This window comes from Daucus carota, chromosome 6, assembly GCF_001625215.2.
Source record: "Daucus carota subsp. sativus chromosome 6, DH1 v3.0, whole genome shotgun sequence".
Taxonomy (NCBI): domain Eukaryota; kingdom Viridiplantae; phylum Streptophyta; class Magnoliopsida; order Apiales; family Apiaceae; genus Daucus; species Daucus carota.
This window is the reverse complement of record NC_030386.2, coordinates 5,375,368-5,395,799: the sequence shown is the minus strand read 5'-3', so window position 1 is coordinate 5,395,799 and position 20,432 is coordinate 5,375,368. Positions and strand designations below refer to the sequence as shown.

The window sequence follows — 20,432 nt, the reverse complement described above, 5'->3', positions numbered from 1 at the left end:
GATTAGAATAGGGACAAGAGCATTCCTTCACAAAGTGGAGGGTTTGAGTTGTATAGTTAAGGGTGACATGAATGGATTGGTGGATGAAATGAAATTATTACACATTTAACTAAATTATAGTTTAAATCTCTATCAATTCCCTCCATTTTCATTCACCTTAACCAAACACAACACAACATTAACAGATTGGGAAAAATTGTTGATAACTATATATAGAAATGAATAACTAAATTGAGATAGAAAAAAGGTTTTCAAATAGGACATCTAAAATGGAATGAAGGAGGTAACCGGACTTCTAAAACGGAATGGAGGGAGTAACTTAGGATAGCTCTTGACAAGATTGGAACTATTGACTATGAAACTTAACTCAACTTATCAAGAAATAGTAAAAATCAAATTTTTGATGCAAAGTATAAATTAGAATAAATAATACTTTTAAGAAAAATAGAGGCAAATGTGGAATTTCCAACTGAATTTATTTCTATATACGTACTCGGATAATACTCAAAAGAAAGAAAAGAAATGTTTTACTTATGAGGTGTTGGAATTGAACAATGATTATTAGTAACATATATCCGACATAAAAAATCGCTGCACGACAGAAAATCCTAAAATGAGTCCGTTTTCTGCTCGACATTGTAACGACCCTGTGTATGCATCAAAATCTTAGGATCAAGCCATCAACAATTTCTTTTCGCTGATAGTATGAACTAGTATAGGATTATCATTTGTCAGGACCTGAACCTTTGTTTACCCATTTACAAATATCAGTTATGTTTTGACTGTTCTTAAGGTAGTATAAATAAATTATCTCAACTGCAGATACAATGACCCTCTGGTATAGAGCTCTGAAGGTACTTGAGGGGGGCTACTCGTTACTCCACAACAGTGGACATGTGATCTGTTTGCTTTATATATGATATAGTTTTCTAGACATCCTTTAAATCTTTGTGCTTTAACTAAGCAAGCACTCTTTGCCGGAGACTATGGGCTTCAGGGTCTTCACATTTTTATTCCTGTATATACTGCTATATCTTATTCCAAGTATATATCTTCTTTGGCATTTCATTGCGGGTTGTTAGGGACTTCAAATGAAGAATCGGGGGCAGGGGGTAAGCAAGCGAAAGAACTGGCATGAATATTCTGAGTGGACACCTAATCAAATGTCATCAGCTGCCCCTTATTTGGTTGAAGGTGGTCTGGATCTGTTATTTGCAGAGCCGGGCCTGAGGGTGTGCGGGGTGTTCAACGGAACAGGGCCCTCAAATGATAAGTTATTTGTAGGCTCATTAGCTATTGATAACCTCTTACCTTCTGGCATTTGATTAATCCAATCTTCAGCCCCACTCTGTGGGGATCAGGTTTTAAAAACTTGGGGCAATATTAGGCTCATTGTTCGGCAATTCTTAAAATTTTGTACAACAACGGTTCTCAGGTTTTTCTGGTTGTCATATGAACTTCAGCTTTACTTGTGCACTTACGATTGTTATGCTTGAATAATTTTAGTACCTGTGAGACACTACTTAATTTTGTTGTCCCTCTTTATATGTTAATTGTACAAGGATGAGAGGAACATTATTTTAATTACATGAATCCTCCTTCCAGATGCACAAGCTCTTTGTTTTAAGAGCAAAAGTTTTCTATAAAATGATTCTTTGTTGTGCCAATGAGTCTCTGTTCCGGTGAACGCACACAATTAAAAATTGCCTATATAGAAAAGGATAAGAGAAGGTAAAGCCAAATAATGGGGCCGTTTGGGGAGCTTAAAATAAGTATTTCTTGCTTAAAATAAAAAAGTAGAGTAGAAGTTAGAAGCAAGCTAAGACTTATAAGTGATTAAAGTGTTTGGGAAATAAGTAGAAGTCCCGAAACAAAAGCTAGCATTTCTAGCTTTTTATAAGTGCTTCTTGACTTTTTACACAAACAGTAGAAATAAGTGCTTCTAACTTATAAATCAGAAGTTGAGCTTAAAAAGTGTAAACAAACACCCCCAATAAGTTTGCACACTAATGGCCCTGAGCTCTACTTCTCTTTCTTATAAGAAGTTAGCAGCTAAGAAATCGCCACTTTATTTTGAATGTTCCGGTCAATGCACTATTTTCATATATGAGAAAATATAATAAAAATTAATATCTCCATCTCCTAGTGGGGATTGTTTGAAATTAAACAGATGAAGAAACTAACCACAAGAAGAAAGTACACCATAATGTGAGTGAGATAGAAGCTAAAGAATAAGTCCACAGCATAATAACAGAGCATTCAGTTTCACCAGATCCAAACATCTGTGTAATGGTACCTGCGACGTAAAACAGACAAGTTATGGCACCAAGTAAAGTGACATGGAGATTACGTCTAAATAAGTCTATCGCTAGAATAGACTAGAATACGAGGTTGATTTTTTTAAGTGTCAACAGATGTAAAAACAAAAACAACATGGGACAACTATTCTATTATCGAAATCATTAAAAGAAATAACAACTGAAAATAGGAACTCCCACAATGAACACTGAAAATATTTTGTCCAAATGGTACAGAGTTTTTAAGAGAACATTTATAGCATATAATTGACTCATACCCATATTCATAGCAGGTGGAACTGCGTACTGAATCAAAAGCACGAACTCGTACAAAGGGTCTGCCTTCACCAAATTAAGCCGCATTAAACCTTTGACGATGCCAATGCCTGCTAGAGGAAGGGCTATATAACGAGCAACCACTATGCCAAAAACCATGGATTTCTGAGTTCCTGTTGCGCGTAAACCTAAATTCATGGAACATCACAGAGTTCTTTTATTAACATATACAGCAGGAAATTATGTTGACATAATAGGCTAGCTAGTTAGTGATCAACAGTAACAACTTTTCCCGCTACTTTTTATTTTGCAATTAGTTGTATATATTAATAGAGCACTTGTATAGTTGAAACTACTTGTAACATTTTGCTTTCGAACAATAGTAGATGTAAATTTTCCATGTTGTTAATCACATATTTGCTTGATTAGTACCAGATTAACAAATTCACGGACGGAAAAATTGAATTTATGACGCTTATTACCTCTGAGAAGGTTTGCTCCAATTATCAAACTGAGAGCTGGAATGGCTCCCTCCCTGCATCCAATGAGATTATTGGAATAAATTTAGAATAAAGGAACACAAGGAATCAAATACAACTTTTTGCAAGTTAGAAATGGACTAGATCAAAACTAATCCATACATGCTTGGAAACTTTATGAAACTATACTTTTTTGTAATCCTGTTTTGGTCCTTTGGTTCTAAACAACTTCAATAGAAATCATAGTAATATAAATCATCTACTACAAGGCTAGATTATTTGATGCAAATGCAATTAAGTGGGTGAACTTTTACCCTAGTAAAATAGTGGAGTCTTCGATTACACGGAGAGGAGCTGTATCACCAATCATCAATTTTCGGAGCCAAGGTACAACTCCAACTACAAAACCTACAATCTGGAAAAGTGAAATGCAAGTATTATATTGCTACCTGAAGTATTGTATTGTCCAATCTATAACAATATATATGTTAACATATACCATCGAGTCATATGTGTAACCTACACTTTATAAGATGCAAAAATTATTTGATTCTTACCGCTGCATTGGTTGAAGGAGCAAATAACTTCTTCAAATTGAGAGTTTGTGATATTTCCAACATATAATGCTTTATTTTATCTGTGAGTGACAACTATAAGACAAAACCTCAAATAAGTATATCTCCTTCTAAGAAACATATAACAGTTACAATAAAATAAATTTACAGGACGCAAACAAAGATTTACATGTTTTCTTAGCAAACATGTGGAACCAAGATCATTATATTTTAACATGGTCGAACAAATAAACAGTGATAAAATAATGTTTTTTCTTTCATTCATGAATAAGCGTCAATTAGTATTCAAGTTACCAGAGTACAGCCTCTTCTGCCATGTTATAGTTCTAACAATGCTTCTATAGTTCTGATAATGCTAGAAAGCAGCCTAGCAATATCATATTAGGATTACACCTTTGCATAGCTTGGTCAAAACCAAATATTGGGGAGTGACCTTGTATTCTTAATTGTTTTTCTGATGGTATAAACTGCGCTGCATTATAGACATAGTTAGGTATATGTATTTTGATCTGGCATGTAATGTGCATAGGTGAAACATGATTTAATAAGAAGGATCAGACATCCCCAAAAGTGAATGCAGATATGATTTTCCTTGTTTCAATATGTTATATTTAGTATAATTTAAACCAAGAAAATTGACATAAAGAGAGTTTAAAACAGTGAGCAACCTGATTCTTTTTTTCAAACCTAGCGAGAGGCAATGCTTCTGTGTTGTGTTCAATTGTTACAGCGTCAACCTGAGAAAGCAGTGGTTCACTGAAGCCTATCGGCTCTGTCATGGATGATGCTATTGAAGAGTTGCCGACAGAAGACCCATTTTTCCCTACTTGTTTTAAACTTGCCTCTACAGATATGCGCACAACGTTATATGCATATACCCAAAGATAAATAGCTCCAATCTGAAACGCAACAAGAGAATGACATTGATATATGCTTCTTGCCATAGTGCAGGTAATGCACCTGCATGCTATTTAAACTTCAGACTTATGCTTCTTGCCATATGTATATGAAGGAAACTCTTCTTATCATAATAAAAAGAGGCATAGATAGTTTAAAGTTAGATAGACATATGTGTTTACAAAATGCATACATACCGCCATTGATAGTGAAGCATAAGCCATTGCGTATGTACTACAGACATCAGCAGCTCCAAAAGGGGTTCCGCTTTCTTTACAAACTGCTGGGATGATAATGATTAGAATGTTTCCCAGGTTTCCTGTAATCATCAGATGATGGAGAATTCAATGGTAATTTCAAATTAACTAGTACAATAAAAATGTGTATAGCTAAGCCATTCAACCTTTTGATCATATAACTGTCAAAAAAAAAAAAAAAAAAACCTTTTGATCATATAAGCAATTTTTAAGTTCAGCTGTTGACAATCACATTTACAATCTAGAAAATATAAGTCATAATCTGAAACACTAATAGTTGCCGGACAAGTGCACTACAACTATATAGTATAAGCAAAATTTTCAATACTAAAAAGGGCCTCTATATTTTGGGGCCGAGGCGATCGTCCATATTGCCCACCGTTCAGGGGCAGCCCTGTTTGCACCCCACATGTAACTCATCTTTTAAACACTATTCGTGTTTTTAATTATGCAGTTGTGAAAAACAAGTCGCGTCGTCTGGTTACCAGGAATCGGAACCATAAACCCATGTGTTAGTGTTTTGATTAGCCATTTTGTGGTATGGAATGGAAACTCCATTCCCACTTAATGGGTAAATTATTCCTTCCACACCCCATGGGATACTCAATCCCATACCCTTCATTCTCGTACCCCTCATTCCCATCTACCATCCAAACACCCCCTTAATAACATCTCCCCTAGTAATGTTTCCCTGGGTTGTACAAGTTGGTAGCATAGCTTGAGACTGGTGAGATTGTGTAAGTGTAGGTTATCACACACATGATCCTCCAGCATTTGTATATTGCTGCACTTCTAATCTTCAGCCCTGTAGTTGTCAAATGTTTCCCAACCTCACGAATAAACTTTTTTTTTGGATGACAAAATGACAGTGAAACAATTATTCCTTAGGCAGGGGATTCTAATATTAACACATTCTCTATCTCCTCTGCAACATAGCTAGATTGATATTATTACTAGTACACGTAAACTTTATGAACCAGTAACCTATAATTTTTTTACATTACTAAATACATCTTCATCTTCTCAAGTAGCATTAAAAAGAAATGGCTTTACCGGCAGCACAGCAACCTATAACAAGTCCCCGAAGATGCGGTGGAGGTTTAGTCAGCAGATTAACCATCCAACCAAGGCCAGAACCAACAATAAATGCGAAGAGGATATTTACAGGCATGAACCACCTATAGATAGCAAACAAAGCAAAGCAACTAAATCAGAAGAACTTACTCTTAATTAGTTTGATTAAAATCAAGAATTTAAATGATAATTCCTTTGATTGTAGCCTAATTGCTTTCAAGTACTAATCAATTTTATATATGTGCAGAGACTTTGGTGGTGAAAAAGAAATCATGGTATGTGAAACTATTAGTGAGGATCTAGGTAGTCTGTGATGACAGAGGGTCACAGAGAGTCCAACTCGAGTCTCCCATCAGGCTAAACTCTGATATCATATTAAGTGACCGATTCCTCCAAAACCTCGAGATGTTGGGAGGAGGTCTTACCAAGATCATATCGTATTCTAACAGAAGACACATGTAGCAGCAAAAGAAACTCACAGCTTAATCATGCTTTCATATGTAATAGTGTTTGCCAAGTTGCCACCGATAAGTGCTGGGCTGAAAACATAGAATACAATCTGTGCACCAACACAACTATGAAATCTGTTAAAATAGAAACAAGAAGAAAATTACTAAAAATAGAATTCTGTGTACTTAAACTTGCCCTGTTCATACTATTACGAGCATCCTCTCCGAGTAAATCGATGGTGTCTAGTGCTAGAAACGAGCCGAGTGCAGTTAGAAGTAGCACCTTGAGCACCGGCATTGAAGCAGCAACAAATAGGTTTAATAGCTCCATCTCTGTAATAATTTTGATGAATTCAAGAATATTGTGTAACGCTGTGAAATATGCTGATTCGAGCTGTCCTTATGATCTATATATTCAAGTGCTGTATAACAAAGCTATTGAATTATGCTAGTACAGTGCTACTAAGAATTATGGCACGGAAACAACTACGTCCAACAAATTGGGAGCATACGTACATGAAAGTACTCTGTGTATCAAAATACACTTAATTTAAATATTTTAAACGTAAAGATGATAAAAGATATTTTAAGACAAAATTTATTTTATTTTTTTAAACAAAGATATAGATGTTAAATTTTTGTTCAAATTTATTTTTTGAAATATAATAAAAGAAATTATGAATGGTACCGTTGTGTAATTAGCTTCTCCAAATGGTACCATTTCGTGTTTTTGACTTAAAGGTGGTACTTAAAGGTGGTACCACTCAGTTTATGATCTTTCAACGATACTACCATTCCGTCCATCAAAACGTTAAAAACGTTAGTTGACCAATTTATTTTATATTTTCCTTTAAAAACACATAAAATACAACTGATATCCGTATTTTTTTTTGTGTTCTTGAGTTTTTGAAGATTAAACAATATTTTGATCATGTTGCCGGTGTCTGTTATAAGAGTATGGGTAACTAAATCGAAACTTGAAACGAGCTCTATCCATCACAGCATTCATCATCGCGTAAAGCTTCGTGATCACAATCAGACCATAAACATAAAGAGAGGTCGCGGGACTACACCAGACCTTTGGCATTATATATGAAGCTTCGGAAAAGCAACAGAACTCATATTTAGCTTGGGAATTCAGCTGGGTATAATTCAGATCATCATACCCTTGCCACCATGCTTAAGTCATGTGCTGCTATTTCAGACATTAAACCAGGCAAAACCCTTCACAGTCTGGTTGTCAAGCTAGGTCATAATTCCTGCCAATTTGTTTACAAGGCTATTCTTAACATGTATGCTAAATGTAATGTTTTTGATGACTGCCTAAATAAGGTCGAGAATCATATTGACATAATCAGAACACAATAAAATCATCTAAAAACACTATCTTAACTAAATAAACAACCAATGTTACTTTGCAAGGTTTAATCTTTTTTTGTTAATTTCATTTTGATAGAGCTCGTCTTAAGTTTCAATTTGATTACTCATGCTCTTAAAACGGACACCGGCAACATGATCAAAAAGTTATTTAATCTTCAAGAATACAAGAACACAAATATGGAAAATACGGATATCAGTTGTATTTATGTGTTTTTTAAAGGAAAATACAAAATAAATACGATCAACTAACGTTTTTAACGTTTTGATGGACGGAATGTTAGTATTTTTAACGGATTATATACTGAGTGGTACCACCTGTAAGTCAAAAACACGAAATGGTACCATTTAGAGAAACCAATTACATAATGATATCATTCATAATTTCTCATATAATAAATAAAAATTATATTTTTTACATCTCAAAATATATTTAACAGTCAAAATAACATTTAATTTGGGAATAAACGTAAATTATACTCGAGTGAGTTTGTTAGGCGGAGTTGTAGTAGTACAAGACAGAAAATATCTGCGCCATTATTGGATTTGATGTTTCTATTCAGTATTTACGGTGCATGTGAAAACCACAAGATATTTTAGATTACTTTATCACTTGTCTTCTCATAATTTGCAATTCAGATATATAATTGATAAATTAATACTCTAGTAATATGTTGAGAGCATTCCATTTAAACATATACTCCCTCTGTTTTTTTATATGACGCTTTGATTTTTGGCACACATTTTTAAGTGCTTTGACCGGGTAGTTAAAAATATTATTTTTTGAATTTTTTCTTTTTGAATAAAAATTTTGATTATATATAATTATTCAGAAAAAAAAAATTCAAAAAATAATATTTTTAACTACCCGATCAAAATATTTAAAAATGTGTGTTAAAAGTCAAAACGTCATATAAAAAAAACAGAAAGAGTATATATTGAGTGATCATTCCATTTAAACTGCCTATTTTCACCATAAATTTTCAACTGGTAAAACTATGACCACGCAGTCGTATGACATCGGTTACCAAACGTACGGAAACTCTTTAAAACTCTTGATTAATAATTTTTCCTTGTTCTGTGCACTCGCCGACCAATAAACAAAAGGAATAAAGTGGCTAGTTTTCTTTTTCTCTCTTCTCTCTAGCCGCCTCCCTCTTTTCATTCCCGACGGGGCTTCCATCGGTTTTCCGGTGGAAAGCCTCAAATCTTTTTGTTTGATTGCTAGTTTTTATTGTTCTTGCTTTTTCGTTGATTTTCTTAATAAATCTCCTTCTTCAAGAGGGAAAATTTCTTAGATCTATATCACCGGAACTTTTGATTTTCGTTCTTATTCGCTTCAAGAGGGTTTTTTGGATTTGTGGGTGGATCGATTATCTCCTACGTGTCGTGGTGCAGATCTAATTGCTTTAGTTTTTAGTTGGATTTTCTCTAGTTTGTTTTGATTATAATTTGATTTCTCTCCCTGGTGAGAGTGTGTGATTTTTCTCTCCTCTTTTGTGAGAGTTGGTTTGGATTCATCGATAAAAGCCTTCGAGAATTGCATTTGTGGTTGATAGCTCAAATGGAGTTTTTGAAAAAGATGATGAACACAGAGCAAGGATCTATACATGTACCATCGTCAATTTCAACATCGCTTATTTGTCTCATATTGGCTATGAAGACAGGCATGTTAATGTTTTCTATGTTTGTTCGACTCGATCATTCGTGTAGATGCCGTATGGCTATTATTTAATGAATTAATTTCTTTTTTTCAAAAAAATAAAATAATTTTTCCTTGTTCTAGAACCACAAACTGCTTAGAATTCGAAATTGGTATTTTGCGGTCCTAGGATCATATTTATTAGAGAAAACTATCTAGAATATACTATTATTTATTTTAAAGTTTAAAAATATTATCATGAAAGTGTATTATAACTTTTTAATTCTTTAAATTTAAATAAAATAAAATCATTAAATTAAAATCTTACAGACAAACACGTCCTTGATTTATTAGCGGTACGTGTTTTTATGGGTTGGGAAAAAGAACACATGTGAAAATGTGGATTAGTCGTAGTAAAAGCGACGGTACTGGTAGCGGGACCTTGCTTGAAAAGGGTATCACAGGTGCACAAGGAAGAGGAAGCTCACCTTCAAACACTCCTTTTTGGCTGAGGAAGGCCCGAAGCTTCCTTTCTTGGAAGATTGTGAAACTGTGGTGCTCACTTGCTCATCAATCATCACTGGGGTAGAGCAAACCTCCGCTTCGGAAAACCGAAACCGCAACCGGTTTTAAAAATTGAAAACCGCAACTAAATCGTTGGTTTCGATTTCGGTTTTAAAACTCTGGTTAAAAATTCGTTCGGTTTCGATTTTAAAACCAGAAAAAGTATAATCAAAAACATACTTTTAATTTAATAAATAAATTACTCTCTTCGTCCTATTCATTTCTATACAGTTTCTATTTTAGGATGTCCCATCATTTTTATACATTCCAAAAATAGTAATCTTTAATAATACCAAACACTATTACACCAACTATTTTTTTCCCCCTATCTCCATTCTATAATATTATAAACATTATTATACTCACTACTTTCCTCCACTATCTCAAATTTATTATTAATATAAATGGGTCCTATCACTATACCCATTTTCCATCTAACTTTATTTATTTTTTACATTTTTTCTTAGTTTAGGTGTATTGACCAAATGTATACAAATGATTAGGACGGAGGGAGTAGTTAACTAAATTGTTAAAAAGAAATTTTGAAATTTAGACAATCGACTGAAGAAGGCTTTCAATTGTATGCAACGTAAGGAAAGTATAAATAAAAAATTAATCATATAAATCAACGTAACAAGTGTTAGACGCTCTTTGGCTTAATTTATTACTAAGTATAAAATTGCTTATAAGTGAAATATTACTTTAACTGTGTATTAACATAATTTTTTATATTTATAATTTATTTGATATATAAATTACTAATATAATAATAAAATATTATGAATTATTTTTTGAAGTGATTTTATACATTCTCATATATTCAAATTATAAAAAGTCACTTGAATAAGCTACATTTATAAATCAGAGATCGGTTTCTGCCAGGAGAGTGTTGCAAAGTCACAACAAGAGGGTGGCATCGTCATTGGGTTGATCCAGATATATTTAGATGCCTCAAAATCAGATGCAGGATGGATTGGGCTTAGAATAGTGGCCAGGACAATGATCAGCAACAAAATGAGTTCGGGTTTGGTGGTCTGTTGAAATTGCAGCATGCAAAGCTCTCGTGTGGTTTTATTCATCTATATATGTTTACTCCGTGACTTCAGAAATATTGAAGTGGAGTCTATTTCTCAGGTGCCTATTTCTCGACTCTCAAAAGAGACATCTTTCTCCATATTAGCTCTCTTAATTATGTTAACAAAGTTACATCTTAGAAGAGAAGGTAATACAAGAGCATCTCCCACTGTTAAAAACCCTTAGCTAAAATGTGAGTTAGCATACTTGAAACAAAAAATTTAGCCAACCGCACGAAAAACTCATACTCCAACCATGCTCAACTGTTATTTATAATTTTAGCCAACCTACTATAGATGGCTAAATTTGTCGAACCTCTACAAGTCTGTAACAAATATGTAAGAAGATTGCACATCATTTATTACCATATTGAACTGATATATTCTATTTTAACAATCTAAAATATTAATAACATACTATTTTTAAATTATGATCAACCAATATAGCCAATACCATTGAAGTAAAATGTCTTACACGTTTCGCAAATTTTACATAATATCTTACATGTCTCATTTGGCCAACGATTATAGCCAACGCCGTTGGAGATGCTCTAATAACTCATTAACCAAATAATATAGTGTGTTTTGGGATAAAACAAGTTTAGAATAATCATTACCCTGGAGAGTTTCTTCCTCACGTGTTCTGGGATAGAACAAGTTTGAAATATTCATTATCCAGGAGAGTTTCATCCTCATGGGGAGGAAGCCATTTTCACATTTTATTCAATCATAATAAATAAATTATATATTATAAAAAATTTACATTAACTTTCATTGAAATTAACAAAATTTACCATGTAATCAGATCTAGGTTATTTTAATCTCTATTATTAAAGTATTTAGACATCTATTATCAAAGTTAGGGTCTTATCTGAATCATGTTTTTAAGAATGCTTTCGCTCTCTCAGAGCATTTACAACGGTTTTGTCTATGGGTTGTGTATTGGCAAAATTCTAACATGTAAGACATTTATGTAAAATTTGTTGCAATTATAAGACATCGTGCTTTGACGATATTGATTATAATTTAACAAGGATATATAATTATTCTTGAAAGTTGTTATAAATCGAATACATTATGTGCAATCTTGCCTCTAAAAAGTTGGCTAAATAGTAAATATAGCGAAGAGCGAACACTAGAAGGTTGGCTATCTATAAAATTATAGACAAGATAAATGCTCATTAGAAATCTTCATATATATTGTTCATTTATTATACTCCCTCCTTCCCATTTTAATTGTCCAGTTTGACTTTTAAATGGTCAAATTGACCGAACTTTGACTGAAATTTACACATATAATACAATTCTAAAAATTAAAAAAATTATATCTTTATAAAGTACATACAATATATTATAAAATGTAACTTTTACTTTTTTAAAATAATAACAAATTTGTTCTATATACTTGGTCAAAAATTAGTCAATTTGACCGTTGAAAGTCAAAACAGGACAATTAAAATGGGAAGGAGGGAGTATGTATTATTGACTTTTAGTTAAGAGTTTTACATGGTTAGTGAAACTCTTAACTAAAAGTCAATAATACATATAATAAATGAACAATATATATATGAAGATTTCTAGGAGTGTAAACAAACCAAACTGTTCGTAAACTACTCGAGTTCGGCTCGTAAAATATTTGAATTTGGTACGGTAATAATCGAGCCGAGCTCGAGCTTCAAATTACTCGGTTCGTAAGGTTCGCGAGTCTTATCGAGCCTCTACTATTTTCAATTTTTTTATTATAAATATAATTTTACAAATATATTTTAATATTTTATTTATAATTCATATATTTAATCGAATCGAACTCGAGCCAAACCAATCATATTTCGAGTTTTTGTCAATATTTAGTGACTCGATTCGAGTTTTCTAGCCGAACTCGAGCCTATCGAACTGTTTACGAGCCGAGTTTCGAACTTGAAATTAAAGGCTCGGTCGAACTCGAACTCAAGCCCAAGCCCGAGCCCCAGACTTTTCAGTCGAAATCGAGCCGAGCCTCACGGGGTTCGACTCGGCTCGGCTCGATTACACCCCTATCAGTGATCCTCTAGGCCTGGTCTGTAACTGGACTCTAAAGAGGCAATTTCCATGCCAAATTACACAAACCTTGAATCAGAAAGACTTGATTAGTACATATTATAAGCAAGAAGAGTTGGATAAGACGTACACTAGCTAATTAGCAGCTGCCTAACTAGGAGTAGTATTTACCAAAACTTGAACCCTTCCATCTTCTCTTTAAGCTACTGCATAACTTTGGAAGTTCATCTCACTAATCAAAAACACCAGATGATTTTTATATTGGCGGAACCAGCAGTACTGGGAGAGGCATGCTACTTAGTTGTTTCTGTTTCTCCATATGTTACAATTAGTCTTAGCCCTGTCACATTGGCCACTCAGTACGAAGGCGGCCTTGCTGCAGCTACATTACTATTTCCCCCTGCCCATCCAAGCAATTCCGCTGAATTGTACGCTGCTGGATAATTATTCGCAGGGTTTCCCACATTAAACAACGAACCACCCCCACCACTTGTTACACCAGAAGACGGTGAAGCCGTCGATTGAACCTGGTTATTATTATTGTTACTGCGATCATCACCACCGTCGCCTCCTATAGAAGGTGTAACATTAACATTAACATTAACATCTTCGGCCTGATCTTCCAATGGCAATCGCTCAAACACCGCATTGGCGAAAGAGGCCGCGATCAAAACAACCGGGCCCGAAGCCAATAGAGGGCCCACCACACTCCCCCCAACCACCTGCCCTTGACCCCCTGACAAAAAAATGGATAACCCTCCAGCGCCTGGCGGAGCCGGGGGCGGAAGCACCGTCCCCGAAAGCGAAAGCAGCTCAAACCTGCCGTGCAAAGTGATGACACTCCCGGAAGGAGCCGCCGGCTGGCGAAGCGTGACATTGGAAACCGTGCCGGTCCCACTGAAGACACAAACCCCTCTTCCCCTCTTTCTCGCATAGTTGACCACACTCTCCATGACATCCGCGTTGGGCGAGACTTCCAGAACGTGAGATCGGAGCGCGTTGGGAGTGTCACGAGTCACGATGATCGGCGGCTTGGGTTTGTTCTTCGACCCCGGTGGCCGCCCACGGACACGCCTCCCCGAACCACCGCCTGAGCTGGTGGTTGTGACGGCGTTACTCTCATCTTGCTCTCTCGTGTTGTCTTCGTGACTTTGAAGCTGTGGAGTTTCGTAACTGGCCATCTAATTGTGTATTATTATATCTAATATTCCTGGGAGTTTCTGGCAGAAATAAGAATAACAATATAGTATCAGTATTTAGATCCAAGAATACTGCAAACATTAAACATAAACAAACTAGAAATAAATCCAAGCAGTCTATATCTATGTAATGTACCTAGGGATGACAAAACATATAATATATACAGAGATCAAAACCCTAAACCAAGTTGCAGATGAATAAAAACGAGTCAAACTTGTGATATATAAATGCAATATATATAATATAGTCGGATCTGTTCTCACCACCACAGAGATAGAAGGCAGAGAGAAAGAGAGTAGGTAATTATTTTAAGATGGGAAAGGAAGAAGATGGAGAAGTGGTACTTAAGAAAGTGACGGATGTATATATGATAACAAAGACAATTGGTGCTAATCTTCCAAACAAGGTCTTGAGCTATCAGCTGACATTATACACCAAGATGAAGCAAAGGAAGTTACTCGAACTGTACTACTAATAATAATACTCCCTCCGTCCCTAAATACTTTTCCTGTTTGTACTTTTCACGTTTGCCAGCACACACTTTTGATCGTTAATATCTTTCATTACGTAGTAGCATTAAATATAAAAACTTCACCGTATTAAAGTACTCGTGAATACGAATCTAACAAGATCACTCATGACTATATTTAGTTTTATAGATTAGATGTAAATTAGTTGTTTGTCTCATGTTATGAACAGTACCGACATTACAAATAGGAAAAGAAAAAAGATACGGAGGGAGTAGTATAAAGTAGTAAAACGCTCTGTTCTAAAAGTCACGATTAATTACCGATTAATACTTGTTCCGTAGTTCACCGAACTAATCAAATCTTCGATTAATCACCGATCAATCCGATTAATCTCCGATCAATTCAATTAATCCCCGATTAATCATTGTTCCGTGATTTCACCGATTAAGTTCGATTCCCACTTTTTACGACACTGACTAAAAGGTAAAAATAATTTATTATTATGAGGAAATTGAAGAAGAGGAGTAAAGAATATGTAAGTTGCTTGTGCCACCCGATATGATTCCTGACTCTGTGTCCACGCTCCATACAATCCAAATGGAGCCGCTTTCAGTTTGCAGTAATGAAGTAGTGCTAAGACCGGGTTGTGGTAGTAGTATTTGAAAATTTGTCGAGTAAAGAAATGAATTAAAAACGATTACCGACGCAAAAGCAAACAACCGGTAGGAAACAAAGCACAAGTTCCTTTCCCATTTTACAATACAGTATGTCCACTCCTTTTTCTTACCGTCTTGCACAAACTTACAGCCCCTTTGTTCAATGCCGCTCTCTCGCATTTGCATTGCTTCACAGTCCATCACTATTCACTCATATACAGTGTTGTAAAAAGCGTATTAAGCGGCCGCCTAAGCGGAATCGGCCCTAAAACGCCTCGATTTTGTATTAAGCGGGTTTTTAAGCGTTTTTGAAAATTAAACGGACTATTAAGCGGATTAAGCGGTCGTTACGCGGATTAAGCGGTACTTAAGCGGTCAAAATGATTTTGGCTTACTAATTTTTCAGTTTTAAAATATTTTTTATATAATATAACTATAATTATATTAAAAAATTAAAAAATATGTATTTTATTAAAAATTTAAATTCTTACCACAATATAATATTATTTTTGAATATATTAATATTATAATTAAATATTTAATTATATTTTATTAATCCGCTTATTGGACCGCTTAAGATTCCGCTTAAGCGTCCGCTTTATCGCTTAAGCGCTAGAAGGTCCTTCCACCGCCTAGAGCCGATTTGCGCTTTTCACAACACTGCTCATATATTCTCACGTCAACGCACTCACGAATTACGATAGCACCAATAAACTAGTACTCCCTCCGTCCCAACAGGAAGTTTACATACACTGTTTGCACGTATTTTGAGGCTCTCGTAAAATATAGTTCTATAACATATTTTTGATTTTTTCTTTTTTTGAATAAAAGTTTAAACTTCAAACTTTTTTTCAAGAATTTTTCTAAAAATATATATATAATGTAAGTATACTTTATATGAGCCTTAAAATGCGTGCCAAAAAGTAACGTAAAGAACCTGGTGGGACGGAGGGAGTAGCCTGCTAGGCTGCTACAGTTTATGTATATGTTTAACTTGCTCATATAAATTGTCAGAGTACTCCGTCCGTTTCAAAATAGTTGTCCACTTTCTAAAAATCAGTTTTAAAAAAGGTTAATGTTCACAAATTAGTGGCATTAAATGACTATGATACGATAGAAAAGGGGCCTTGATCTATATTCTCTCTCAAATTACGGTTTTGAGAGTCGACTCCCAAAACTAGCCGTCACTTCTTGATTCTTCACCTTCATCCACCAAATCCTTTTCGCTCTCCCATCTTCTCCATTATTTACCAGTTTTTTGTTTTTCAATAAAATCGAGTGTTGCTTAAACCTTGAAGATTCCAATCGAGTTTTATTCTCGGATCTGTTTCGGATTTGAGCTTAGACTTGATTGTTTTCTGAATAAATCAGATCTTCTGAAATCAAAAATCCGATTGTGTTTTCCCGTTTCGCCTTTTGGCGTGTGTTGATTTACTACCCAATTTTTGAGTGATTCTGCGTTGTTATATTTGTGGTTGTTATGTCTTTTTGTGTTATCAATGAGAATGATTGGGATGGAGTTTTGGGAGATCTGGCTTATCGCATCATTAATACTTTCGACATGTTTATAGCTGGATCCCGGCATGTAGATAGTTGGGGTATGCTTGGAACGGTGGCGATCGTATGTGCTCACCTTTCACAAACTATAGTTGTTCATTATTCGAGGACTCTTGTTCCTCATTACTAAGTTTTTACAACTGAGTCGCCTGAACACCGCAACAGCCATGGAACTATTGTGAAGATCAATTGTGAAGCTACTATTTTCGGGATTGATGTAGGCTGGATTACTGGAGAAACCTTTGTATTCATTTTTAGTATCAAGAATCCTTGGATTCAGTGTGTTAAGTAATCTGGAAACAATGCGGCTATTTGTTTAGCTCGTTTTATTGTTTATCAACCTGATTGCATTGTCAGTTGGGGATTTGTCCCGATTAGACTTGTTTTAATTTAATGGAATGAATTTGCATTTTGTCAAAAAAAAATGACTATGATACGTGAAATGAGATTGATCCAGAAAATATAAATAAGAGATGTGTGGAATAGAAATTGACTTTGGAAATATGATTTTCCATTGAAAGTTAAAGTGGACAACTAATTCGAAACAAAATATTTTCCTCAAAATGGACATGTAAATTGAAATAGAGGGAGTATATAATAGTATCGCCAATTTAAAGGTTCTATCCTCGTGCAAGCTGTCTTTAATTTTATGTTTTTGTGATAATCATGATTTTGATAATTATAATGTCATTAATACATATTTAAAAAATTCTTTAACTAATTATATTAAATAGACCATGATACATTAGTTTTTCATAAAAATTTACTGAAATGGGAAATAGTAAATCTCAAAAATATAAATGTCCAACTACAAATAATAATATGTTTATTTTTTTACTTTTATGTTATTTGTATTTATTTAATTATCAATTAAGAAATAAAATATAAATATTCATGACTACAAGATAATATTACTTTTGATTTCCTAACGAAAATTTTTGCTAGTTTATGTGACATTGATTTTTTTCGTAAATAAATTGTTAGGTTTATTTAATAGAAGTTTCACAATCTATTTTAGTTTATACTATTTTTTAGATGAAATTATAAATTTTAAACTTTAATAGGAATCTATGTGATAATAATTATTTAATTTCCATAATATTGATTTCGCTATCTTAGATATCTTATGAGATACATTTTATTTAGTGTAATTAATAAAATATGCCAATTAGAGCATTATTCATACTTTCCATCCAATTCTATTTTCAGATAAATTAAAAACATAATGATGATAAAAATATTTCAAACAATGATATAATATATCATTTTAAAATTATATGCATACATACATATATCAAACATAATGATGAAAAAACAGACACGCGCACATATTTCAAACATAATGATGATAAAAATATTTCAAACAATGATATAATATATCATTTTAAAATTATATGCATACATACATACATATATATATATATATATATATATATATATATATATATATTGTTAAATTTCATGGAGGTCGCTATTTTATCAAACACCGTGTAGATGATTAATGTTCTGCGTTCAAAATATTACAAAATGTATTATATTATAAATTATATGATAGGAATATTTTAAAAGTTTTTCGATTAATATATTAAAAATGTTTTTTTTCCCACTAAAGATATAATATAAAAATTGCTTTTTTTCATTTAAAATCATAAAAATCATGTATGTTATATAAGTAAACATATTTTATAACTTGCAAAGTATATTTCGTAGAACAATACGTTTTGTAACACTTTTCATACAAAACTTACATATTTTGTAAGATATTTAATGAAATAGTGTTTTTCTAGCATATAATAAAATATTCTATAATGTTTTTCATGTAGAACATACATCAAATACCAAGTTGAGTTGCATCATTGCTACCAAAAGTGATCATATGACAGCTAAGAAGTTGCGTCATCCATAATTGGAGTACCATCTCATCGAACTGACTTTAAAGTGGAAATAACAAGTTTTAAGGGTGAATCAATATTATCTTCAACTATAAATTTATATACTGAAGTATCCGAGTTTATCCTTGATAAATCAAAAGGCTACTAACACTACAAGTATAACTTTTTAGAATTCTGAATTGGGTCAAGTCTTTAGACGAGATGGTATGCAGTTCATCTCCAGAAGTTCCAGTTAAAAAAATGTAATCGTGAGCTCGTAATTACAAGAAAGCATTATTTCCTAAAGCATTCGAAAAACAGGATCGAGATATGGTCATTAATGTCTCAAATACATAAATTGACACCATGACCTTTGACTCATCGTCATATGTGGTGCATGGTTATACCCAACAGATAGAGATTCAAGGTGTAATAATCCATCTATATCTGGTAGCCACTAAAATACGGAACTTAGGAGGGTTCAACTTGGAAGGGTATCGAATTTGAAAAAGAAGTTTTGATGAGGACTGATATGCATTTTTATATAGATTTGTGTGGGATTGTTAAAAAAAATAAAAAAAATTGGAGACATCTTATTAATATGTTCTTGTTGTAATTTCTAAAAAACTAATAATTAGAGGTTGTTCCTTGCTATGATGACTTTGACTTTCATATTTCGATTTAAGACATAATTTTAGCGTATCCATATATAAATTGAGTTGCAATGGCTATCTTGAAACAGGTTATGTGGTTGCTTAAATTGTAGCAACTTGAATACAACAATTGATTCGATAATGAAAGATTGGTGATTTATAGTACATCACATGAAAGTGTAGTTTACAACCACTAAGGTGCATGAGTGTACATGATGCTAGAGTGTGCTCCATATAGTGTATCATGTGTCTTGCGCGCACCAGCCTTCGTCGCCTCGCCACGTCACGATATGCCTTGGCTCGAGTTGAATCGGGTCGGATCGAAGATCGATTTATGATAATGTCTCGGCATCTTCCATATAGGAAGCGACTTGGACGAGGAATTCTATTACGTATGAAATTAAAATTATTATAAATTTAATATTATTTTAATGTGATATTTATATAAGAATTATTGTATATTATATATACAAAAATGTGTCCATTATCGTAACTGATATATTGTTGAATATTTTATATTAAAATCAATAAAATGAGAATAATTATATTTAATGTTATATGCATTGTGAGCGGACTACTGTATGTTGTTTTTATCTTGAGAGCCATATTACAACAGTCTATCACAACGTAAGTGGTACAATTATCATTTCAAGAACAGTTACGTTCCGAAGAAGGCTTAACAAAGCATCTGATTTCTTATTTGTTCCTCTCTCTCCATTCATTTCAATATAGTTTCCTCTTTGAAATGTTCCACTCAATTGTATATATTTCAAACGTAATAATAAATTTTAATTACATTCACTACTTTATTCAACCACACCTACTTTATACATTAAATATTAGTTGGTCCCACCACTTTAATCTTACTACACCTATTTTATACTCCCTCCGTCCCACCAGGTTCTTTACAGTTTCCTTTTTGGGATGTCCCATCCAATTCTTTACATTCCAAAACTTACCAAAATAGTCAATGGGTCCCACCACTTCCCAACTTTTCCTCCCTTTTCACACTACTTTTACTCCCTTTT

General features: G+C 33.6%; 2 protein-coding genes across 4 annotated transcripts; both read right to left on the bottom strand.

Annotated features, from left to right (window-relative positions):
- Positions 1-1,863: 1,863 nt before the first annotated feature.
- Positions 1,864-6,843, bottom strand: LOC108225175 (protein PIN-LIKES 3). Of its 2 annotated transcripts, XM_017399994.2 has the most exons (11): positions 6,501-6,843; positions 6,335-6,414; positions 5,835-5,959; positions 4,722-4,843; positions 4,296-4,526; positions 3,610-3,702; positions 3,367-3,467; positions 3,056-3,108; positions 2,576-2,761; positions 2,185-2,296; positions 1,864-2,094 (listed from the first exon to the last, which is right to left on the bottom strand). In XM_017399994.2, exons 1-11 carry the CDS (start codon positions 6,633-6,635, stop codon positions 2,046-2,048), a joined length of 1,287 nt encoding a protein of 428 aa, XP_017255483.1. In that variant the 5' UTR covers positions 6,636-6,843; the 3' UTR covers positions 1,864-2,045. The 2 variants fall into 2 exon arrangements, with proteins under 2 accessions (XP_017255483.1, XP_017255484.1); XM_017399995.2 differs by having other exon boundaries at positions 1,997-2,296; positions 6,501-6,842.
- A 6,224-nt stretch (positions 6,844-13,067) lies between these two features.
- LOC108225124 (AT-hook motif nuclear-localized protein 27) lies at positions 13,068-14,642 on the bottom strand. Of its 2 annotated transcripts, none has more exons than XM_017399939.2 (2): positions 14,461-14,642; positions 13,068-14,217 (listed from the first exon to the last, which is right to left on the bottom strand). In XM_017399939.2, the coding sequence occupies exon 2, from the start codon at positions 14,176-14,178 to the stop codon at positions 13,354-13,356; it is 825 nt and encodes a 274-aa protein (XP_017255428.2). In that variant the 5' UTR covers positions 14,179-14,217; positions 14,461-14,642; the 3' UTR covers positions 13,068-13,353. The 2 variants fall into 2 exon arrangements, with proteins under 2 accessions (XP_017255428.2, XP_017255429.2); XM_017399940.2 differs by having other exon boundaries at positions 14,333-14,594.
- Positions 14,643-20,432: the final 5,790 nt, after the last annotated feature.

Excerpts from the sequence above, each read along its gene's own strand:
- LOC108225175 (XM_017399994.2), bottom strand. The coding sequence starts at position 6,635 with ATGGAGCTATTAAACCTATTTGTTGCTGCTTCAATGCCGGTGCTCAAG. Across the intron at positions 5,960-6,334 it reads TATGAAAGCATGATTAAGCT|GTGGTTCATGCCTGTAAATA; the intron begins GTGAGTTTCTTT and ends TGCTATCTATAG. Across the intron at positions 2,762-3,055 it reads TGGAGCAAACCTTCTCAGAG|GTTTACGCGCAACAGGAACT; the intron begins GTAATAAGCGTC and ends CCATGAATTTAG.
- LOC108225124 (XM_017399939.2), bottom strand. The coding sequence starts at position 14,178 with ATGGCCAGTTACGAAACTCCACAGCTTCAAAGTCACGAAGACAACACG.